Source organism: Pituophis catenifer, unplaced genomic scaffold (assembly GCF_029215685.1).
Source record: "Pituophis catenifer annectens isolate HBS135680 unplaced genomic scaffold, rPitCat1.0.hap2 SCAF_2, whole genome shotgun sequence".
NCBI lineage: Eukaryota > Metazoa > Chordata > Lepidosauria > Squamata > Colubridae > Pituophis > Pituophis catenifer.
In genome coordinates this window covers 190,294,631-190,319,507 of record NW_027256882.1, presented here as the reverse complement: position 1 = coordinate 190,319,507, position 24,877 = coordinate 190,294,631, and the positions used below count along the sequence as shown (strand labels likewise).

At 38.9% G+C, this 24,877-nt stretch overlaps 1 protein-coding gene across 2 annotated transcripts in view; it reads left to right on the top strand.

Annotated features, from left to right (window-relative positions):
* Window positions 1-552: 552 nt before the first annotated feature.
* SIDT1 (SID1 transmembrane family member 1) overlaps window positions 553-24,877 on the top strand; it is a 74,149-nt gene continuing 49,824 nt past the window's right edge. For both annotated transcript variants that reach the window (XM_070935318.1, XM_070935319.1), the window contains exons 1-4: window positions 553-747; window positions 6,068-6,189; window positions 9,262-9,432; window positions 18,663-18,708. In XM_070935318.1, the coding sequence (XP_070791419.1) occupies window positions 553-747; window positions 6,068-6,189; window positions 9,262-9,432; window positions 18,663-18,708 (534 nt within the window). The remainder of the gene's footprint in view (window positions 748-6,067; window positions 6,190-9,261; window positions 9,433-18,662; window positions 18,709-24,877) is intronic.

The window sequence follows — 24,877 nt, the reverse complement described above, 5'->3', positions numbered from 1 at the left end:
ACATTCGGGGGCCGAGGGGCGCCGGCGGCAGGGAAGCAGCGCACGAAGCGGCGGCGGCAGAAGCAGCTCACTTCCTGGGCACTCGTAAGTTCGACCGGTAGATCCTCCGCGTTCCGCCAAGGCAGGAAGGCAGGCAGCGCTTCACCTGCCGGTTTCTCTTCCTTCCTTTCTAGAGCAGAGGGACCGAGGACTCCGCGCCTGCGATCCTAGGCTGGATGCGCCGCTGCCGAAGCCCCAGACTGCAGCCATCGGGAGGCTCGGCTTTTTTGGTTTTTTGTTTAAAGTTGCGTCCAGGGAGATCGGCGTTCTCATTCCGAAGTCCGGAGAAAGCCGGCCTCGCTTCGCCACCCAGACGAGAAGATCCCCTGGCCACGCCTCGACCCACTACGGATGGCCCTCTGAAATGAGCCAGGTGGCAAGGAAGGAGGGCGTGGGAAGCCCCGGGCGCGGCGAGCGGCCGGCCGCGGCTGGAAGGCAGCGAGGTGGCGAGTAAACAGAGGGCGCCAGGCCCCGCTCGCTCTCCTTTCGGCAGCCTCTTCCATTTCGGCGGAGATGAGCGGCTGGGCAGGGCTGGCCGGGCTCCTCCTGGCCGTGGCTGGGGCTCAGAAGCAACTGCTGGCGCCGCCGAGTAGCCTTCGTCCTGCCGCCGCGGAACACGCCGCTCAGTTCGACCACGTCTTCAACGGGACGGTCAACCGAGGCACGGAGCGGCTGTACTCCTTCAACTACACCAGTAAGGCGGGCCAGGTAAGGCGGCAGGTGTTCTCTGGGGCAGGTGCGGCTGGAGCCCTGGAAGGCGGCGCGACTCGGGGGAGAGGGAGAGCCGGGGAGGGTCGGCTGGCGGGCTCAGGTGGCGAGGCGGGAGGAGACCTCCGGTGGGGGGCAAATGCTGAAGGCCTGCGGGGCTCAGATGATGGGGAAGGTAGGAGAGGGACAAGGCCTAGCCATTCGGAATTGAAAACCAGTCGGGTTATTCATTCATTATCCCTTTCAAGACATACACACACACCATTTTGGCAGTTTCCTAGGAGCTAGCTCTTTTTCTGAACTGTTTTTTTTATGCGATTGTGTCTGCAAATAAAACTCCCATTTAAACAAACTTCAGATTTCCCTGTTCTTTCTGAGTCATGACAAATGCTTCTGTTGCTTCCTTGAGATAATGGAATTACATAACAGTTAACCCCACATTGGTAATTAGTGAAAATTCCATCCATCCATCACACTGTTCTGGGGTGTGTGTGTTAAGCAATGTTATTCAAAGTGCAATAAAAGAAAAGGTGTTAATAAGAGATTAAATTAAAGAGATGCTCATTCATTCTCTGTATGTGACCACCAAACCATTTAAATGCATTTCTTTTATTTGAGCAGTGTTAGACTTCAGGGTTTACATCTCTGTGTGTGTCCATCTATCTGTCTGTCTGTCTGTCTGTGTGTATCACTGTGTGTGTATGTGTGTACACATATGCCTGTGTGTGTGTGTGTGTAAACCCTGAAGTCTGACACTGTCCAAATGAAAGAAATATATATTCTTTCATTCATTCATTTTCTTTAAGTATTTTTTTTCACGTCTATCACTTACTTTTGCATTCAATCCAGTTTGTTTATTTTTGACTCTTTCTATTTTACCATATACCCTTAAAATAACCCATTCCCTTTGCATTCAAAGTACTTTTGCTTCTCCTGATATACCCAACTCTTAGTTCTATGTAAGAAAGAGGACAAAGTATACAGTATGTTTGCTTATTTTGATGCACATTCAGTCTTTACAATAATCTCCGTATTACTGACTCTTTTTTTTATCAGCAAAGAAAAAAAATACTACCTGGAAATGTGAAAAGAACAAATCCTTTGCTGAACTAGAAAATAAAAATAACAAAGCAAAACATGTAAATATTTAAATTGCCAGCCTTATAGTCAAGTTAATGTATGTATGTGTATGTGTATGTATATGTACAAATCTAATAATTTTTCATTCCCTATATATAAGCCAATAAATAAAGCAGAAATGTTTCAGTCCTGGTGTCAAAAAACTCATGGTCTCATTCTGTGGCCTCAAACCCACAGAAAACTGCTGTTCTGCAGTCTCCCTTGAGGAGCAGCTGTCTAGAGCAGCAGTCACCAACTGGTGGTCCACGAGAAAATTTTGGTGGTCCACAGAAAAATGATTTGCATTTTTTTAAACAATTTTTTATTTTTTTTCAGACACACAAGCATAAAATACATAAGACTCAACCCATCCAAGACCGAGTGGCTGTGGTTTCCGACGTCCCAATATAGTCAGCTGGTGCCATCGCTGACTATTGGGGGCGAAGCATTGGCCCCCACGGAGAGGGCTTGCAACTTGGGTGTCCTCCTGGATTCACGGCTGTCTTTAGAAGAGCACTTGACGGCCGTGACCGGGAGGATTTTTCATCAGGTTCGCCTGATCCGCCAGTTGCGTCCCTTTCTGGATCGGGACTCGTTACGCACGGTCACTCATGCCCTCGTCACCTCCCGTCTGGACTATTGTAACGCTCTCTACATGGGGCTCCCCTTGAGGAGCACTCGGAGGCTCCAACTGGTGCAGAGTGCGGCCGCGCGGGTGGTGATGGGAGCGACGTGGCGCTCCCATGTAACGCCTCTCCTGCGCGAGCTGCACTGGCTCCCGGTGGTCTTCCGAGTGCGCTTCAAGGTTCTGGTTATCACCTTTAGAGCGCTCCATGGCTTAGGACCTGGTTATTTACGGGACCGCCTGCTACCACCAATAGCCTCCCACCGACCAGTACGCTCCCATAGAGAGGGGCTCCTCCGGGTGCCGTCGGCCAAACAATGTTGACTGGCGGCCCCCAGGGGGAGAGCCTTCTCTGTGGGGGCACCTACTATCTGGAACGAGCTCCCCCCCGAGATACGGAGGATTCCGGATCTGCGTACCTTCCGTCGCACGCTTAAGGCGTTCCTATTCCAGCAAGCCGGCCTGACCTAAACTTCTCCTCTTTTAAATGGGAATTTTAAATTTGGTTTTAAATTATTGGGGTTTTAAATATGGTTCAGCCAAATTTATTTAATTTGTTTTATCTCTATTTTAAATTTTGTATTTATATGTTTTATTTTATGGCTGTTCACCGCCCTGAGTTCGGGAGTAGGGCGGTATACAAATTTAATAAAATGAAATGAAATGAATAATTTCTGAACAGAGTATTGACCAAGTCAAAATTCATATAGCTTATTTTCTCCATATTTACTATATATACTCCAATTTCTGTCAATATTCTACTTTCCCACTTTTATCTATTTTTTTATAGAATATATAATCAATATTACCATCTGCCCTTGCCTCCTTATCTTCACCTAAGGTGGACCAAATTTGATCTAATTATTTGCATTGGGCCAGATACGTGCAATGAACGGTTGTGTTGCTGCAGAGAGTCTCCCCCTTTGCGGTCTTTTTGTGCGGGTTGGAGGGGGGCAGAAATTCCAACTTGGGGTCTGCTTCAGCCTCCTGGTGCGGGGCTTTGGGTGAAGGCTGGAAGGGTGCACCGCTGGTGGTGAAGAGCTGGGGGGCCTTGTTCCAGTGGGACTGCATCATTGCCTGGAACTGGCTGACCATCTCAGCCCGCTGAGCCTCCAGGCGCTGATACCTGGCCTTGTACTCCCACAGGTCTTCCCTCTGCTTGGAAAGCCTATGCTAGTAGTCCTCAGTGAGCTGTTTCTGCTGAGCCTCCTTCTTGTTCAGATCCAATTTGAACTGAGCCAGCTGTTTTGCCAACTCTTTCTCATGCTCCAGCAACTGCTTCCTGTTGGGGCCCTAAGGAGCCCAGGCGGGCAGGCGAGGAGTAGTGAGTAGAGGCTGGCAAGGCACCCCTCGAAGTGAGTGACATCGAGTTGGCCACGCCCACCCAGTCACATGAAAACCTTGCCACGCCCACCCAGCTGGTCATTAGGCAGATCATATTAGTGGTCCGCAGGATTTAAAATTATGAATTTAGTGGTCCTTGAGGTCTGAAAGGTTGGTGACCCCTGGGCTAGAGCACATGTGGGTGATTTCCCTTTCTTTCATTGCCTGGAGAGGTTTCAAAGAACTGATCTACTTACCGGTTTCTTGATCTTACCTGTGATCATTAGCTCGGCTTTTGCAGAGCCTCTTCACTTCACTATAACTCCCACGAAAGCCATTATTTTCCCCAACCTGTGATTCAATTTTTAACAACAAATTCAGTCTGGACCATATAGTCTTGTCTGTTGGTTAAAATAAAGATTATTTAAAGACAAAAAGTTAACAAATTTATGAAGCCAAAATTTAAAATTGAGGATAAGCCATTCTTCCATGAATCACTTTTTTTGAAACAGTCCAAACATGATATAGTATATTCAAAGTTCTTCACTGATTGAAAAATTCCAGGGTTTGGGAATATAATTTAATGAAATATTGACAAACTTAACCATTAACTGCGTTTGAAGAACCTGGATCATCATAGCAAAACTACCTAACATGGAATTACAAAGAGACAAGTCTGTAACATGTATCTATTTTCCTTAGAATTATTACAACTCTAAGCTAAAAACAGTGGGAACTAACCTTTTTAAAAACATTCTTGGAGGAGTCCAATAGACCTCAAGAAAATATTTTTGCTGAATCAAACGAGTTGTAAGAAATATGTCTACTATTGTTTAATACTTGGAGCCATTGATTGAGTAGTGTATCACTATTCCAAATTGCTTGACTATTTCAATAGTTATTGAATAGTTATAGATTTAGTTTCCATAAACAACAGAGGCCACCCCACTAATTTCAAAACCTCTGGTGTTTCTGAGGTTCTAAACCTCATACATAGCAAGTTATTTTATCTGTATGTGTTGCTATTCAATCTTTCTAGGAAATTATATTCTTTACATATAATTTCAAAACTTTTAAAAGTATCCTTATTTAAGGATAAATAATTTGTTATTTATTTGTTCAGTCACTTTTTCCTGCACTATGGTGAATTGTAGTATAACATGGTCACTTTCTCAAAAAATACTTATAATTTCCATTCCTTTAACCAACCTAACCTTATTAGTTAGGATTAAATCCAGTATAACTGATCTTCTAGTTTCCTCCTCCGCCATTTGGGTGACAAAGTTGTCAAGTAGGCATATCAGAAACCTGTTAGATAACCCACTCACTGCAGAATTTGTTTCCCACTACTGTGCACCTTGGCTAACTGATTAGCAAAAAGTTTGTCTACAGGTAGTCCTTGACTTACAACAGTTTGTTTAGTGACTGTTCAAAGTTACAACGGCACTGAAAAATGTAACTTATGACCGTTTTTCACACTTACAATCATTGCAGTATCCCCCATGATCATGTGATCAAAACTCAGATGCTTGGCAACTGGTTCATATTTATGACGGTTGCAGTGTCCCAGAGTCATGTGATCACTTTTTGTGACCTTCAGACCAGCAAAGTCAATGGGGAAGCCAGATTCACTTAACAACCAGATTACTAACTTAACTGCATTGATTCACTTACCGTAACAACAGTGGCAAGAAAATTGTAAAATGGGGCAAAGTTCATTTAACAAATGTCTCACTTAACAACACAAATTTTGGGCTCAATTGTGGTTGTGAGCCGAGGACTACCTGTATTTCCTCTGCTTGGTTGAGTGGCCTATAATTTTTTTCCCCTCTAATATTCACCCAAATACCTTCAAGAAGGCTTTTATCCCTAGTATTGTGTATTTCTATAGAGGTGTAGCAATTTTTCACTTACAAAGGAATTCCTCCCCCTCTTTTTGAGTCGGTTCTGGGTTTTTTTAACAATTCATATCCTTTTAGCATTATATTCCAATCACTGGTTCCATCTCACCAAGTTTTAGAAATTACAACAATATTGTACCTGCCCTCGTGTGTTAGGTCTTCATGTTATCCCTGTTTGTTACCAAACTCTGAGCATGCATAATGTCTTTATAAGTCTGCTTCTTCTCTTTGTGGGCCGGATCCTAGCTTACTCCCTTCAAAAAAGGATTAAAGTGGAAATACCATCTCAGTTACTCTGAACAGAATAGGCATTCATTGATGAAGTACCCCTGCTGTCTCTGTCTCTATGCAGGTGGATGCCCTCCGTGTTACCGTGAAGAGTGACTCTGAAGATGATCAGTACCCTGTCTTGTTTGTAGTTCGGCAACAAAAGGGGGTGCTGTCCTGGCAGCTCCCTCTCATTTTTCATGGGCTGTAAGTAATTGCTTCCTATCATAAAATATTTATCTCTATCCTGTTTAGTTTTTCTCATGTCAATGTCTTCCCTCAAATTCCTTCTAAAAAGATTTTTTTAAAGGCAGCTTCTTACTCTTTCTCTGCTAGAGAAGACGCATTTCTTCATTTTTTTTGCAACATTGCATTTTACTTAGTGGTGTATTTATTCTTTATTGTATAGAGAATTTACACTGAGTTAAATGTGTAGAGATAAGGACAGATAGTAAATTTAAAAAATAATTCATTATTGCCGGTTTAATCTCTTTAATTGTATTTAATTGAATCCTAATAGCTGTCCAAAGTAGATAGTAATTCCCGATCAAAGAACTTTTTTTTTTTACCACATTGGTTTTCATATAAGTTTGGACATTATCTTAAGCTATCATTTGAATAAATATGCCTAAAAAGTATTAAAATATCCAGCCTTTTCTCTGCTAAAAAGCTGTGTGATGTGTGATATTTTGGATGTGTTGTTTTTGGAGTTTTATAAAATAGACATGCACAACTCAAAATGGCTGGAAATATATGTTTACTATGAATTAACCTCTTTTATGTTATACTTAATTTATTTGTTAAATTTATACATTTATATTAAAATGAACCCAAACTAGCTTGTTGTAAAGTACAGCTATAACATGATAGGAACAATGGGAATAATAGTGAAACAAATGGGAGATCAATATATTTGTTTCAGCAGAGTCAAGATAAGAGCCTACTATATGGTCCCACTCAGTAATTAACAAACTGTTCTGAGTAAGCTAGTTTTCAGACTATCTTCCTGTGATAACCCAACTTGGAGGTTAGTAGAACATTAATTTTTGGGGTTTCAATGGCAAACACCAGAAATATGAGTTTTGTAGTACCGGATATCCAATTTTTCCAACATTTTCTATTTGATCTGTCGAGGTAATTTCATTCTTGTCAAAAACATCACTTCTTGAGCAAAGAAATTTAAATTTATTGCATTTAATATCCATCTACAACTCCTTTCATAATTCTACTGCTTCATTTTGGAAATAAAAGAAATGGGTGTCAGTGGCTGGCAGTTAATTCAAAATAAGCTACTGGAGAACAAAATGAAAGGCTTTATTGTAGATTGGTATAAAGAAATAAGAATCTGTTTTAGCTTTCTGGAATTAGCTTTCTCTGTTCGAACTGAAGCCTGCAGGTCTCCAATCAAGAGATCTAGCAAGAAGAATATTGTGTTTTGATTATACCATTACCTGGTGAAATCCAGGAGAATAAACAAAGTATTGTTACGGTACTTTTGTTGGAAACCATTCTAAAAACTACCAAAAAAATCAAAAAACAAACCTCAGGTAATGATTATAAAGTGAAAAAATAACACCTAGATATATTACAGGATTAAAATAAATCTATTTTAAAATATTCTTTGAAAGATACAATAAATGTGAAATAATATTTTTCATGCATTAATTTCATTTTTTTCATATTTCTAAACACCTGGACCCTTGATTCTCCAAAACTGGATTATTTCAATTCATCCTCCCAAATTCAATTACATGACTAATTTTACTTTTTAATCCCTTGCAATGTTCAGTTGTTGGTTTCTTTCAGGCATTGCATCTTTTAAGGTACTTACGACTGCAGGTATTTCAAAAGCTGTTAGGCATCTGAGCCATACTGCTTGATTAATACCTCTTTCAGTTATATATATTGTCAAACAAATACTATAGAGAAATTATATTCAACACATAAACTCTCAAAATCTTTTATGTAGCCATTTGAAATCAGCTGAGTTAAAGTGTTGATCCAAGCATTTCAATAAAACATATTTTCCTGCTATTATAAAATTCGGCTTATTCCATACCACCAATATAACTTAATTTATAACAATATGATTTCATATAGTCAAAGTGATTCAAGGTCAAAATGTAATTGCTTGGTAATCAAATATGTCTAGCAGCTTTCATAGCTGGAAACAAAGATTCCTGTCTAGCAAAGCATGTCAGAATTTCCAGGGTGTTAAATCTTACTCTTCATATTGGCTGAAGAGAGGAAGACTCCTCAAAACTCCTCAAAAGTCTTGTGCAATAGTGATTTGTTTAGTGACCTTCTGGCTAACTAATCTTGAAAAGGGGAAATAGAATCAGACATTGTTAAATACCTGGAGAGGAGACCACCAGGAAATTCCAGAGATGTGGACTAAACTGCAAAGTCAAAAAACACCTTAGAAAAAAGCAAGAGGACACCATTTCTATATTATTGCCAACAAAACTGCAGGGATATGTCCATAAAGTCACCAGAAGTTGAACTCAACTTGAAGACTTCACTTGTTATCTTGCATCTGTTTTCTTGGCCAAATTCAAGTATAGGACATGGATTGGAGGCTGACTGGTGCTGGACAGATTTCAAAGAGAAAAGGTCACCAGCAATTAGGAATTGATGCAGAAAAGTCAATAGGCAGATAACGAGATATAAACAGGATTAGCAGAGGTAGATAACAGAAGATAAGACAAAAGGCATGTTAGGTGTATGCTATGGAAATTGCTCAGGCTAAAAAAATAACTTGGATGTCAACAAAGTGCACTGATTATATTCAAAGTAGTCCTAAAGGCCTTCACCCACAATGCTGGAACTGCTCAATGCCTGAAAGAATAGAGCACTTGTGACTCTACTTATTGGCTCCTAGTTCATGACATATTCCAGACACAGTAACACTTGCTCTGAGTGAAGGAGTTATTTTTATTTCCTCCCTTCTGTTTTAAATGGCAGTTTGTTTTATAACATAGACAAAAATATTTGGATGAAATTATCTTCATTTATATAATATTTTATGGCGTCTGAGTGCAGACACCTATAGGACCCTCAAAGATTTGACTGGCTTCACCTTGCTGTCCTTTAGAAACACTTTTTAAAAACCTGGGTTTTGAAGAGTCGAAGGCCAGGTTGATTTATGATCCCAGCTGGTACAGGATGGATAATTAGTATTTAAGTATATGTTTTTCTCCAAAGCATTACACTCAACCGTGTGGGTTTTTTTAAATGCAGGTTTTATTCTGAATGTCAGATTTTGCTTTGTGTCGACAGCTACCAAAGAAGTTACAACTACACAGAAGTCAGCCGTACCCTCTGCCCCTCTGAATCTGTACCTGAGAATGGATCTTCCGAGCAAATCGTATTTATAAATGTAGCTTCCATGGCTCCTTATAATGCCCACTATCAGCTGCAAGTTACCAAAATTAAGAACTTCCAACTTAGGTGAGTGGTCAGTTTCTAGATTTACCATTTCAGAGCACTGGAAAACCAAAGTTTTGTTGTTGTTTGGATCACTATATCAAAAACAGCACTGGCTGAAAAATTAACACAACAAATCCATGTTTAAGCATCCTTTAGGTAAGGATTGTTCTATTCATAGTTGATTGCCATGTTTAACTAAATTGATTTAATTTTTTTTTTTTATTGAAAAAGTTTTACGATTACATTTTCTCCCCGGTTTCCCCCCCCAACCCTCCCTAGCCCCCCCTAGCCCACCCCTCCCCCCCAGACTTCCACAAAATATAATCCAAATCAAAATCCCCTTTTTATAAAACTTGAACCCCTCCACCCCCTGTATATTTTTCACATCTTCACAAAATTCAATTATTCTATCTCTATATAATACTTTCAGTTAAAAGCTATCTGATATTTCCTAGTTTGATATTTATTCTGCACATAATCTATCCACTTTTTCCACTCCCATACATAAGTCTCTTGTGAGCGATCTTTTAAATATGCTGAAATCTTCGCCATCTCTGCAAAGCTGGCCATCTTCAAAGTCCATTCATCAATAGTAGGCATAGCTTCATTTTTCCAATATTGACCTATCAGTAATCTCGCTGCTGTTATCATATACAATATCAACTTTGTTTCACCCAATGTAAAACCCTTAACTATACCCAATAAAAACAATTGTGGAGAAAACTGAATTTTTTTCTTCAAAACATTCTGCATAACCCACCAAATTTTTATCCAAAAGGCCTTCACTTTCTTACAAGTCCACCACACATGATAATATGTGGCATCTAGGCAATCACATCTCCAGCATTTTGGTTGAACATTAGGGTACATGCACGACAATTTCTTAGGATCTAAATGCCATCTATAAAACATTTTATAAAAATTTTCCCTCAAATTCTGCGACTGTGTAAATTTAACATTCTGAACCCATATTTTTTCCCATGTTTCCAACATCACTGGTTCTGCAAAATTTTGTGCCCACTTTATCATGCAATCTTTAACCAATTCAGTTTCTGAATCCCTTTCTAACAAAACATTATAAACCCTTTTAATATGCATTGGACCTTTCTCTTTTATACGTCTAACCAATTCTTCCTCATGCATCATTATACCAGTTTTTTGGTCCTCTTTCCATCTCAATTGAAGTTGATTATACTGTAGCCAAGTTAAATTAATCCCTTCTTCCAACAGCGTTTCTAAAGTCTTCAGTTGCCATCTGCCCGCATCTGCAAAAAGAACTTCTTTATATAAACCCCCCCGAGTGAAATTGATTTAATTATTAATCAAATTCATAGGGATGCCTATAAATATCATATATAACACAGCAATTCTCAATAGATTATTCCTATACAAATATGTTTGGGGATATAAATATTAAATATCAATGTTTAAAGTGTTCTTTTTCCTTAAGATTATAAAGAATTTTTATATACTCCCATTTATATATGATTTTGTTTTTGTCCTTATGCTGTTATTTTCAATATTTGTTCATTTGTTTAAATAGAAAAACAAAAAACCTCTACAGTTTAAAAATTCCCATGGGCAAAATGGGAGGCCACAGTTAAAAAACACACATTTGTTTTACTGATTACAAGCTGTTTGGACTGCCTGCATGGAGACAATGCAAGCTGTAGACGTATGTCCCACTGATGCTGCAGACCGAAGTAGCGGGCGAAATGCAAAACTGAGGACCCCACAATGTGACAGGAATAACACAAAAAACAAGAAGAGAAACAGCTAGAGCCAAACCCTCTGAAAAAACCAGTAGCAATAGATTTATTAATCTAGGGCTAGGCCATAAACTATATTATAAACAGCAAAGGCTTCTTGTTAAAAATATTGGCCTTCTATTATGTACACTGCATATCCCCACTTTTGCGTGTCAAATCAATTTATATGCAAAGCTGACCAGAAAGAGAGTGAAGAAAGCAACATAGTGCTAACATATGGCATGCAAGCTAAAAATGTTTAGTCTGAGTGTCAACAGCTAGCTGCTGCCTGCATCACACAGCTTTCCATGTCCATCTGCATCCAACCCATGCTATTTTTCCTGCCCAATCCTTCAGGTTTGGATTCTCTTGCCTACTGGTCTGTGGGCTTGCGTCACCTTTTAGCCTCAATTCTGTGTGCTAATTTTGCATGCATCCAATTCTCACACCATTCTTAAGAAGAATTTGGAGGGATTGGAGCAGGTTTAAAGAAGGACAATGAGGATTATCAGGTAATTAGAAAGTAATTGCACAGTTGGTCTTATGAAGACAGAATGAAGGGGTTAGAGAAGTGATAATTGAGAGAATTTGAATACAATAGGAATTTTCAAACATCTGAATGCTGTTGCAGAATGGGGACAAATACTATTAGCACAGTAATGAAGTCTGCAATTATTTGCATTTCTTGGATCACAGAGGAAAAGTTCTTGGAGCATTGGGGAACTAACTGAGAACTGGAAAAGAACTGATGTAGTCCCCATCTTCAAAAAAGAAAAAAAAACAGATCTAGAAAATTATAGACCAATCAGCCTGATGTAAAAACCAGGGAAGATGTTGGAAAAGATAAACAACAACTCTGCAAATACCTAGAAGCAAACAAAGTTATAATCAGAAGCCAACATTGGTTTGTCAAAAACAGATCATGCCAAACAAATCTTGTCATTCTTTGACAAAGTGACTAAATTAGTGGATCAGTGAAAAGCTGTGGACATAGTATACTTAAATTTCAGTAAAGCATTTGATAAAGTAGACCACAACTTACTTCTTGGCAAGCTAGAAAAATGTGGGATAGACAGCATCAGCACCTGATGTGTTTGTAACTGGCTAAGAAGTCATATTCAACATGTAGTCCTCAATGGAACTAAATCTACATGGAGGGAAATAAGTAGTGGGGTACCCCAAGATTTTTGGGCCCAGTACTCTTCAATATCTATGATCTAGATGAGGGAATAGAAGGGGAACCCATCAAATCTGCAGAGGATACTAAGCTGTCAGAAATAGCCAACAACCCAGAAGACAAGTTCAAGATCCAAAAAGATCTTTTTTTTATTGAAAAAGTTTTTCAAATACAAATTTTTCCCCCTTTCCCCCCCCCTCCTCCCTAACCCCCCCTCCCCCTCCCCTCCCCCTGTGGCTTCTTCATAATAAAACCCAAATTCATAACAGATTATATAATACTTTACCATCCCCTTACTCCATCCCCATATGCTGACCCTTTCTTTCTAATAATATTATCATATCCCCCTTATACTATACATTTCAAAACGACATTCTACTATAACATTATATAATAACTCCTAATTTAGCATAATAATATTATTATATCTCCCAGTTCAGCGATTTCTGCTCATAATCTACCTTTTTCTACCCCCCATACATATATCTCTTAAATCAAATCTTTTATGTATATTAATATAACATTTCAAAGCAACCTTCCGCTATAAAACTATATAATAAATCCTAATTTAACATTTATTCAATTCATAGTCTACCCATTTCCTTCACCCCCATCGTTATATCTCTTAACTCAAATCTTTTACATATATTCATATCTAAACATAATATCCCTTTTCTTAAACTAAACAATCAATAAACTAACCTGTCTCCACCCACTTTCCTACAAGACTACCATACTTAATAATTCGTAATATCTTTATTCTTCTGCCCACACCACTAAAAAATATTCCCTTATGTAAATAAAATCCTCTTAAAAAAGACTTTAAGCTTGTAATCCATATAATCTCTTCTGTAATGTCTTTCAGCTGGATTGTAAACTCCATCACCCATATTAGGGTAACATCACATCCTAATTCCAACAGTATGTTCGGTATCTTCAATTACCATCTGCCCCCATCAATAGCAAATATCTTCATTAAAAAACAAACAAACAAACACCCGAGTGACTTTATATTTGTATTCCATATAGGGTCTATAGAGGTGTCTTTTATCCAAATTATTAATTCCAACCACCGTAATAGGGTAACAGCCAGATCATCTGCGTGCCCCAATTCCATAACTCTCTCGCCTTGTAGCTCAGCATAAACGTAGTATATTTATCAAAGAGTCCAAAAAAAAAAAGATAGTTCCAATCATTTCAGTTTAAGGCCCTTTTCACATCCCAAAAGTACAGCACTGCAGAAATCTGTCACTCTCCTCAGGATAATATAAACCAATACTTCGCCTCAACTATCTTTTCATATATTCAATCATCTCTTAAATAACTGGCATTACACTGTTGTTTGGTTTAAAAGTTTTTGTTTTTGTGTGACCTGCTTCTTCTTTTCTTGACTTTTTGTGGGTTAGATCTCCATCCTGATTTCCTTTCTATAAATTGTATATCAACTGTTTGGTTTTCATGCTGATCTATAACTTGATCTTGTTGGTTTTGCTTTTGTGGCTTAAATCTCCATTCTGGTTCTATGAGTTTTATATCAACTGATTGATTTCCATGCTGGTCTGTAACTTGATAAGTCATCACTTTAGAATCCAGAGCCGCCTCTCTTGTATTTATAAATAGTCCAGCTGAGACCTCTGAAGGAGAATCCAGAAGCGGCTCATCTACGGGGACCTCTGTAACTTGTTGTTTTTCCATTACTTCCACCTCCTATTGCTTATCTTGAATTTCTATCTCTTGTTGATTTTGCTTTTGGAGAACCTTGTAGTAAAATTCTTCCACTTTTTCAATAGTATTTAGCTGATATCTTTCTCCTTGATATCTCAATATTATACCAACTGGAACGTCCCACCTGAATGAGATATTTTGTTTCTTTAGCTCAGTCACCAAAAATCCAAATTTCTTTCTATCTTTTAGAATCTTAGGCGGCAACTCTTTATATATCCAGATCTTTCTTCCATACAATTGTAGAGTAGAATTAAAAGATTTTTGCACAATATCATTTCTTATTTCTTTGTCTGTGAAGTAAATCACCACATCTCTAGGCAATTGCCTTTGCTTTGCAATCCAAGAATTTACTCTATAAGCCTTGTCAATCTTACAAGATACCTCCTCAGGATGAACCTTTAAAATCCCGGCCAGAACTTGAGCAGATATTTTTCTTAAATCATCTCTATTATTTTCCTGTAACCCTCTCATTCTAACCGCAAATTCCGTGAGCCTGTATTTCATCATTGTAATTTCTTTTTCTTTTTCAATCCCTTGCTTTATATCTTCTGCATTGTAAATCTTGTGAGCAGCTTCCTTTTTAGACTTTACTTCTAAACTATTGTCTTGAATATTTGTCAAATCATTTTCAATTATTTGTATTTTATTGTCCAAATTATTAATCTTATCATCAACTTCCTCCATTTTAGACTCTAATCTTAAACTTGATATTTGTATCCATCTTTATAACAATTTCTGAAAAAGCATTAGTCACTGTTACAATCTTTCGTTGCAAATTATCATACTTTAGTTGTATCATTTCTTTAATTTTTTGCCTAAATTTTTCAAGTTTCTGGTTCACAGTCTCGTGGTATCTTGCCATTTCCTCCTGGACAAATTCTTTTAAATTAAAGCCATTCTGCTGAGTCTGTAAGCTCAGAACTTGTTCACATAATTGTAAATGGGGGAACCCCCCCCCACTGCTTGTTTGTCAGGCTTTATTAGTTTTAACGCCATCCTGCCACACAAACTCTTTTTAAAGAAGAAAACTTTTCCCCAAGCAAGATCAAGTACAAATCTCCAAGAAAAAAGAAACTTAAAATAGATATTTTTTTTCCAGATTCTAGCCAGCACTGTTTATTCTGCTACTTTGTAGCTTGTTACGGAAGGACTTTCACTTTCGGCTTTCTTCTTCTCAAGCCTCAGCAGTCGCCATTTTAAACTTTTTTTTTCCTTCACTCTGAAACGCTTGTAAAATCATTAAAAATACTTGCGATTTAGGGTCCCAAGTCCAAATCTCGTCCTTTTTAATTAGTCCATCTGTTAATTTTGTTGATTGGTCCGGTTCCAGCACCTAGCTCTGCAAAAAGGCAGAGTTCTCCCGAAGCCCGGAGCAGCGGCGAGCGGAAATAGGGAGCCACAACCTGCTCGTCCCCAAGAGTAAAAAAAGAACTCTGGGGACTTCGCAGAGGGCTCTACCTGCCCTCATCTGCTCTGTCTCACATTTCCTTCAGGAAATGGAGTTTTTCGAGCCGCCTTTCAGATGTGAAGGTGGCTCTTTACAGGCAACGGGGCTGGTGGCGATGGAAGCCAGACCGGAAGCCAAGATCCAAAAAGATCTTGACAGACCTTAACACTGGCCCCTATCTAATAAAATGAAATGTAACGTAGATAAAAGTAAGATTTTACATTTACAGTAGGCAAGAAAAAACAACTGTATAGGTATAAGAGAGACGAAACTTGGCATACGCCAGTAACTGTGAGAGGGATCTTGGAGTCCTAGTGGGCACTCATTTAAATATGAGCCAATTGTCTGTGGCAACAGCCAAAAAAAGCCAATGCAATCCTAGATTAATAATAGGATTAATAATAATTAATAATAGGATCAAGATCACGTGAAGTTCCAGTACTGCTTTACAAAGCCTTAGTAAGGCCACACTTGGAATACTGTATCCAGTTCTGGTCACCACAATATAAAAAAGATGTTGAGACTCTGGAAAGAATGCAGAGAAGAGCAACAAGAATGATTAGGGGGCTAGAGGCTAAAACATATGAAGAACGGTTACAGGAATTAATTATGTCTAATTTAATGAAAAGAAGGACTAGGGGAGACATGATAACAGGGTTCCAATATTTGAGTGGCTCCTACAAAGACAAGTGAGTGAATCTATTTTCCAAAGCACCGGAAGGCAAGGCAAGAAACTGGTGGAAAATAACCAAGGAGACAAGCAATTTAGAACTAAGAAGAAATTTTCCTAATAGTAAGAGCAATCAATCAATCAATCAATCAATCAATCAATCAATCAATCAATCAATGGAACAGCTTTTCTTCAGAAATTGTGCATGCTCCATCACTGGAAGCTTTCAAAAAGAACCTGGACAACTATTTATCTGAAATGATATAGGGCCGTGATGGCGAACCTATGGCATGCGTGCCACAGGTGGCACATGGAGCCATGTCACCTGGCATGCCAGCTCAGCCTCTCTAGGAGTCTCTGGAGGCTGGGGACAACAAAAATGTCATTTCCTGTCTAATCGGAAGTTGAGAAACGGGGCGTTTCGGGCTTCTGAGAGGGTGGGGAAGGCTGTTTTTGCCCTCCCAGATGCATAGAGAGGATCTGGAGCCAGGTAAGAAAGAAAAATGGGCCTACTGGGCCATTGTGTTCCAGGAGCGGGGGGGTGGGGAGGGGGGGGGTCATGCATGCATGCATGCACAGGGCGGGGCACATAGAATTATGGGTGTGGGCACATGCACGCTCGCGAACCTCCCCCGCCCCCCCTTCCTGGCACGCGATGGCAAAAAGGTTAGCCATCACTGATATAGGGTCTCTGTCAGGGCATTTATTAATCCCATGTTTGGCTTTGCTTGAGGAGGTGGTTGGATTAGAAGACCTCCAAGGTTCCTTCCAACTCTGTTATTCTATGTTCTATGTTCTTTGTTTTCAACAACTTGAATATTCAGAACAATGGAAGATGTCATTAGCAGCAGAGGAGGAATTTGTTTTGCATCAAATATGATATTTATCAAATATGATAAATTAATGGATTCCTTGTAGCTTTCCTTGTACAACACAATCCAGATTCCCTCTAAGAGTGAGATGAAAGTTCTTAAATATGACAAATAAATCAATAAACACATTTTTTACTCTATGACCTCCTCTTTACAGTTGCAAGTAGGCAGAATAATTTTCTCAGAATAGTTTGATACTATGCTACTGTTTTGCAAGTTTTTGAAGAAAGGGTTTAGGACAAGTGTTGCTACTTAAGCTTTATTTTTAGGTATTTGTATTATTTTAATGCAGTTGAGAATTACTAGCTAAAATCCACAAGTGCATATCTGCTGTCATGATGCCTTATGTCTGTAAGGTGTAGAGCAGAAGTGATTTTATATATCCTGCAAATCTTCCCTCTTTATCAAAATCCTTTTGTTATTATTTTTTCTGCAGACTATTTTTTTTAGTCCTCTATTTTTTATATACTGTTGATGATTTATGCAACTTCTGGCACTTTGTGAACAGCTGATAGGTGATCAGCGAAGGAATCTAATAACCGTCTCTAATTTTGGTCTCTTTTTCAATTATCTTTGCTTTTTCAACCATCAGGAACTTCTCTGATGACTCATACCCTTGCATCATGTATCCAAAGTATTTAAGTTATAGTTTTAGCTTCATTGCTAGAGTTTGGGGAAAGCAATCTGGTTTCATCTGGTATGGAATAATTTGTTCTTTGCAGTTCAAGGTATTCCCAACAATTTTCTCCAGTATCAATATTCAAAACATCAATTTTTCTTTGTTCATTTTTTCAAGGTCCAACTTTCACAGCCATGTGTTACACTTGGAAGCCGATGGCTGTGACAGTATCTACCTTGGTTGTCAGTGTGTGGTTTCTGTTGTTTAGTATTTTGTGTAGATATGTCCACGTAAGTCATCTTACTTGGACATAAAGTCATCTTCCCTGTGAATTTTTGAGCCTAGGAAGATAAAGATGGTACTGCTTCAACTTTCCCTATTTGCATTGAATTAAGTCTTTCTTCTATCATCTATTTCTGTTACTATCAGAGTAGCATATCTACATATCAGATGTTGAATTTTGTCCCAGAGTTTTAATTCCTATTTCTTCTAGTCTAACATTTCTCATGGTATGTTCTGCAAATAAGCTAATAAATAGACAATGTACACCCTAGACAAGCTCCAATTTCCAATTTCGCCTGTTACTTGTTCTGTATTCCCTTCTAACTGTTGCTTCCTGATCATCGTACTTCAATAGGCATAGAAAGGAGCCCAGTTCACAGTTGTTTTTAAATATTTGTTGTGGTCTACACGATCAAAAGCCTTAGTCTCATTGATAAGGCAGAAACAGATGTCCTTTTGGAACTTCACTGCGTTTTCCTTATAAATACATACACAGGAGAGAATCAAATATTTGAACTCTATAATGTGTACAAGATATTCATCAGTAGAGTTTTTGTTTATTCCAAAATCATCTATATATTCATGGCTGAAAAATGAACCCACCTGTGGATATCTAATGAAGTTCTTACCACAGTTTCTAACTGCTATCTGCTATCTTATCTGTTTCATATTTTATCTTAATATCTGGACAAATTTCCTTTTTTTCCACAGCATGGACACTACTTTTACATTCACTGCCAGCCCCTCTCAGCCACAGGTAAGTGACAATAATTATGTATGCTAATGATAAATACATCTTTTTAAAGTTTAGTTAAAATCCAAGATGTTAGAATATTATTTTTTGCTATTTAGTAAAGTAGGATACATTTGCCCTATATTAGGGCAGGATGGAGCCAAACTTATGGCAGGATGGAGCCAAAAAGTAGGATACATTTGCCCTATATTAGGGCAGGATGGAGCCAAACTTAGGGCAGGATGGAGCCAAAAATTAAACAGCTATTAATAAAAAAAAAAGCCTCAACATTATAAAATCAATGCTTATACATAGATTAAAGCCTCAAGTAAGATACAAATGTTTGTATAAATAGCCAGATCTTTACTTCACACTGGAAGGAAGTCAATATTGCTGCCAGCTGTACAATTTTATTCATTGGCACTGAAATGAAATTGCATCGGTTGCCAGCTGTACATTCCTATATACAATAATGGGCAGCTCTTAAAGACAGGATGAAGAGTCCAAGAAGGTACAAAAGCAGCTCTTCTTCATATAAATCAATATCTTAGACTGTGTAGGACTTTGGTGATATTAACTACCATTATATAACGGGCAGAGAAGCAAATGTAAACTGATAAAATCTCTCTTCTGTCTTCTTGGATTCTTGAGTCCAGATTGGTATTAAACTAGATAAATCTTTTCTGGAGGACATGGAATGTCTATATATAATGGCAACTCTAATATTCCAATCTAGATGAATACTATACTGGTACCTGGATATCCAATGCTGGATGATATCTAATTCAACAAGTTCCTCTACAGTACTCAGGTGTGGATATTTATGCCAGGGAAGTACAAGGTTCATTGGTATGATCTTGTAGTAGTAGTAGAAGCTGCATGAACCTGATAATGAAATGGAATAAAAATTTGAAATCTCTTTAAGATCCAGATTGTATTGCAAATCAATCTCCAGCTGGGGCTGATAGCTACATCAGTTGACGATAAAAGAGATGCCAGGAATGATTTCCTCAGAGATGAAGAAACCAACCTGGCATCCTGGCATTAGATCCACATCTAATTTATCCTATTACCCTTGTTTGTTGAACAACAAAAAATATTAAAATAGCAAAAATTTCAATTTCAAAATAGCACTCTTTAATAAAGTGAATCAGAAATATAAGACATAATGGAAAAAAGTGGATTCCACTTGATAGTACAACCAATTACTCAGAGATAGAAGGACTTCCCTTTGAGTGGTTCAGCAGAAGTAAAACTTGGATAGACATCTGTCCATATTTTAATTTGAATTTCTGCTCTGAGCATGGAGTTGAGCTTAAACTAAGTAATAAAATCATAGAATTGGAAGTGACCTTAGAAGTCAGCTGGTGCAATCCTCTGCTTAGTACATTTTCCTCAAGAGCATTTTTGACAAATAACTACGGTATTTCACCTCTGAAGAACTCCAGCAGAAAAGAACTCTCCCCTATATGTGGCATCCTCTTCCATTAGCTGACAGCTGCTCCGATCAGGAAGTTCTTCCTCTGTCTGGCCTATACTAATTTCCTTGTAATATTACTGTATTGATTCTGGTCCTGCCCTTGAGGCAGGAGAGATAGCAATATTTGCTTGCAATAGCAATAGGCAGCAATATCACACACAGGTGTGATAACCCTTCAAATATTTGCAAAGTGATGTCATTTCTCCTTCAGTTATTTCTTTTGAAGGTTAAATATAAGTAGAATTTTTAACCATTCTTCAGAGGCAATGGTTTCCAAACCCTCAGTATATTGATTGATAGTTATCAAATCAGAAAGCTTCTAGAGGCAATGCTTAATGAGGATTTCCTTGACAATAAAAAGCAGAGGAGCAGTGTTTGGCCTGGCAGGGGTTACCTTTGAGCTTCTTTGTCTTCAGCCCCCACATCTTAGTCTTGTGCTTATCCTGTGCTCATCCAGTTTCCAGCAATATCCGGCCTCGCTCCCCTGTTAAAAGGTTGCCGCATTGCCATCCCTTCCAGGAAAAGGGGAAACTGAATGTTTATTTTTTCCCTTTGGTAAAATGAACTGATTTTTTCCAGAACCTCCTCATTACAGATAGCCCTCAACATATGACCACAAATGGGACCAGAATTTCCATCGCTAAGCAAGATGGTTATTAAGTGAGTCATGCCCAGTTCTATGACCTTTTTTTTTGCCACAGTTGTTAAGCAAATCAGTGTAGTTAATCACATGGTCATTAAGTGAATCCAGTCTTCTCCGTGGACTTTGCTTGTGGGAAGCCAGATGGGAAGGCTGCAAATAGTGACCACTAAATATTTATATGAATGGCTTGATGGGAATAGGAGGTTTTTAATTGTTAGCTATTTCCCCAACTAATATTTTAAAAATATTAGAATAGTAAAATCCAATATGAAAATAAAAGTGAATAAAATGAAAGTGGACTGTTTTGGGTCCTTAAAATGCCTTACAAGGCTGATATGATCCTTGGTTTTGTACCCTGAAAGATATATTTTAATTGTTACAGCAATTAAAGTGAGGTGGGGAAGGTTTGATAACTGTGTCAGGGCAGCACTGAGCATTATAAAGGTATGGTGGAAAACGGGAAAACATTTCCTTAATTATCCCAAAGATGCTTTTTCAAAGGGCAACTGACTTCGTTTTTCCTTGAAGAAGTTTCATTTCTTCAGTTCTGAAGTTCTTTAAATCTTTAAATATGGGGGGAGCCCCATTTAATCAAGATAGTCGTGCTGATGCCACCATGCCTCTGAGTCTGTGCCTGACTTGCCCTGTTGTCAACCGTGACCTGGATGACTTAAGAATCTCCATAGACATTTCCTTCATTAAGTAAAAGTATTGTCATCTCTTCCAAGCCATTAGAGATATAATATTTTTTATTTTATTTTATTAACTTCCCTCTAAATTAAAATTAAGCATATATTCACGAGCCGAGGTGGCGCAGTGGTTAGAGTGCAGTACTGCAGCTACTTCAGCTGACTGCTAGTTCAGCAGATCAGCAGATCAAATCTCACCGGCTCAAGGTTAACTCAGCCTTCCATCCTTCCGAGGTGGGTAAAATGAGGACCCAGATTGTTGGGGGCAATATGCTATTTAATATACAGTCTTTGGTGTAAGCCACCCAGAGTCCTCGGAGAGTGGGCGGCATAGAAATACGAATAATAAATAAATAAATAAATAAATAAATAAATAAACTCTTCCAACCAGTCACTAACCAGCCCAATCCTTGCTTTATTTTGGTGAAATTGTTGTATTTTGTGGATATGAGAGCAGTTCCCTGAGTGGTTGGTAGCTGAAAAACTTGCTTCATTTAGCATCCTCTCTACACATAATACACACTTTCATAGGGCTTCTGGTGGCTGAGAGTCACTCTGGAATTTGGGCTGCTATTGTTGAGGGTTTATTTATTGATCGTATTTATGGGATTAATTTTTGGTTGGGGTTTGGGTTTTATGCTGATTAACTATGTGGAGATCTCTACTCACATTTAAATAAACCCAGGTAGAGCTCTACTTTTAAATTTATTTTATTTATTTATTTTATTTGTCAAGCATATATAAGATAACAGATAAAAGTATTAACATAATTTGAATACATGAAAAGGATACGAGTAAAAAGGAACATTAGGACAGGGGCGGTAGGCATGCTGGTGCTCTTATGCACGCCCCTTACAGACCTCTTAGGAATGGGGTGAGGTCAACAGTAGACAGTCTAAAGTTAAAGTTTTTGGGGTTTAGGAAAGAAACCACAGAGTCAGGTAGTGCATTCCAGGCATTGACTACTCTGTTATTGAAGTCATATTTTCTGCAATCGAGTTTGGAGTGGTTTATCTTGAGTTGGCATCTATTGTTTGCTCGTGTATTGTTGTGGTTGAAGCTGAAGTAGTCATTGACAGGTAAGACATTGTGGCAGATCATTTTATGTCCTACGCTTAGGACAGACCAAAGTGGGCATATTTCTAAGTTATCTAAGCCCAAAATTTCAAGTCTGGTGGCATAAGATATTTTATTGTGGGTAGAGGAATGGAGGACTCTTCTCGTGAAATATCTCTGGACTCTCTCAATTGTATTAATGTCTGATATGCAGTGCGGGTTCCAGACAGATGAGCTGTACTCGAGAATTGGTCTAGCAAATGTTTTGTATGCTCTAGTTAGTAGTACAATATTACCAGAGAAGAAGCTTCGCAAGATTAAGTTAACAACTCAATGCCTTTTTGGCAATGTTGTTACAGTGGGCTCTGGCACTTAGATCTTTAGAAGAGTGAGGGTCATCTACAAGGTCATGTCCATCTACAGGGGGGGGGAAAGTATTTAGTCAGCCACCAATTGTGCAAGTTCTCCCACTTAAAAAGATGAGAAAGGCCTGTAATTGTCATCATAGGTAGACCTCAACTATGAGAGACAAAATGAGAAAACAAATCCAGACAATCACATTGTCTGATTTGGAAAGAATTTATTTGCAAATTATGGTGGAAAATAAGTATTTGGTCACCTACAAACAAGCAAGATTTCTGGCTCTCACAGACTGTAACTTCTTCTTTAAGAGGCTCCTCTGTCCTCCACTCATTACCTGTATTAATGGCACCTGTTTGAACTTGTTATCAGTAGAAAAGATACCTGTCCACAACCTCAAACAGTCACACTCCAAATTCCACTATGGTGAAGACCAAAGAGCTGTCGAAGGACACCAGAAACAAAATTGTAGACCTGCACCAGGCTGGCAAGACTGAATCTGCAATAGGCAAGCAGCTTGGTGTGAAGAAATCAACTGTGGGAGCAATAATTAGAAAATGGAAAACATACAAGACCACTGATAATCTCCCTCGATCTGGGGCTCCACACAAGATTTCACCCCGTGGGGTCAAAATGATCACAAGAACAGTGAGCAAGAACCACACGGCGGGACCTAGTGAATGGCCTGCAGAGAGCTGGGACCAACGTAACAAAGGCTACCATCAGTAACACACTACGCCGCCAGGGACTCAGATCCTACAGTGCCAGACTTGTCCCCCTGCTTAAGCCAGTACATGTCCGGGCCCATCTGAAGTTTGCTAGAGAGCATTTGGATGATCCAGAAGAGGATTGGGAGAATGTCTTATGGTCAGATGAAACCAAAGTAGAACTGTTTGGTAGAAACACAACTCGTCGTGTTTGGAGGAGAGAGAATGCTGAGTTGCATCCAAAGAACACCATACCTACTGTGAAGCATGGGGGTGGCAACATCATGCTTTGGGGCTGTTTCTCTGCAAAGGGACCAGGATGACTGATTCGTGTACAGGAAAGAATGAATGGGGCCATGTATTGTGAGATTTTGAGTGCAAACCTCCTTCCATCAGCAAGGGCATTGAAGATGAAACGTGGCTGGGTCTTTCAGCATCCAAACACACCGCCCGGGCGATGAAGGAGTGGCTTCGTAAGAAGCATTTCAAGGTCCTGGAGTGGCCTAGCCAGTCTCCAGATCTCAACCCCATAGAAAACCTTTGGAGGGAGTTGAAAGTCCATGTTGCCCAGCGACAGCCCCAAAACATCACTGCTCTAGAGGAGATCTGCATGGAGGAATGGGCCAACATACCAGCAACAGTGTGTGGCAACCTTGTGAAGACTTATAGAAAACGTTTGACCTCTGTCATTGCCAACAAAGGATATATAACAAAGTACTGAGATGAACTTTTGATATTGACCAAATACTTATTTTCCATCATAATTTGCAAATAAATTATTTCCAAATCAGACAATGTGATTGTCTGGATTTGTTTTCTCATTGTCTTTCATAGTTGAGGTCTACCTATGATGTCAATTACAGGCCTCTCTCATCTTTTTAAGTGGGAGAACTTGCACAATTGGTGGCTGACTAAATACTTTTTTGCCCCCCTGTAATTTGTATTTTATGTTCTGATTTTTTTTGCCAATGTGCAAGACAGAGCATTTGTTGGTTGAGATTTGAAGTTGCCATTTGTTAGACCAATCTGACACGTAGTCAAGGTCTTTTTGAAGGGTAGTTGCATTGTCAGTGGTGTTGAATAGTTTACATCATCAGCAAAGAGAACACAGTTGCTTTTAATATGATCACAAAGGTCATTTATGCAAAGTATGAAGAGTGTTGGACCTAAAATGCTGCCTTGGGGGATACCACTGTTAACAGGTACAGGATTTGATAGAGCACTTCCTATTTTGACCACTTGTTAAATATTACCATTC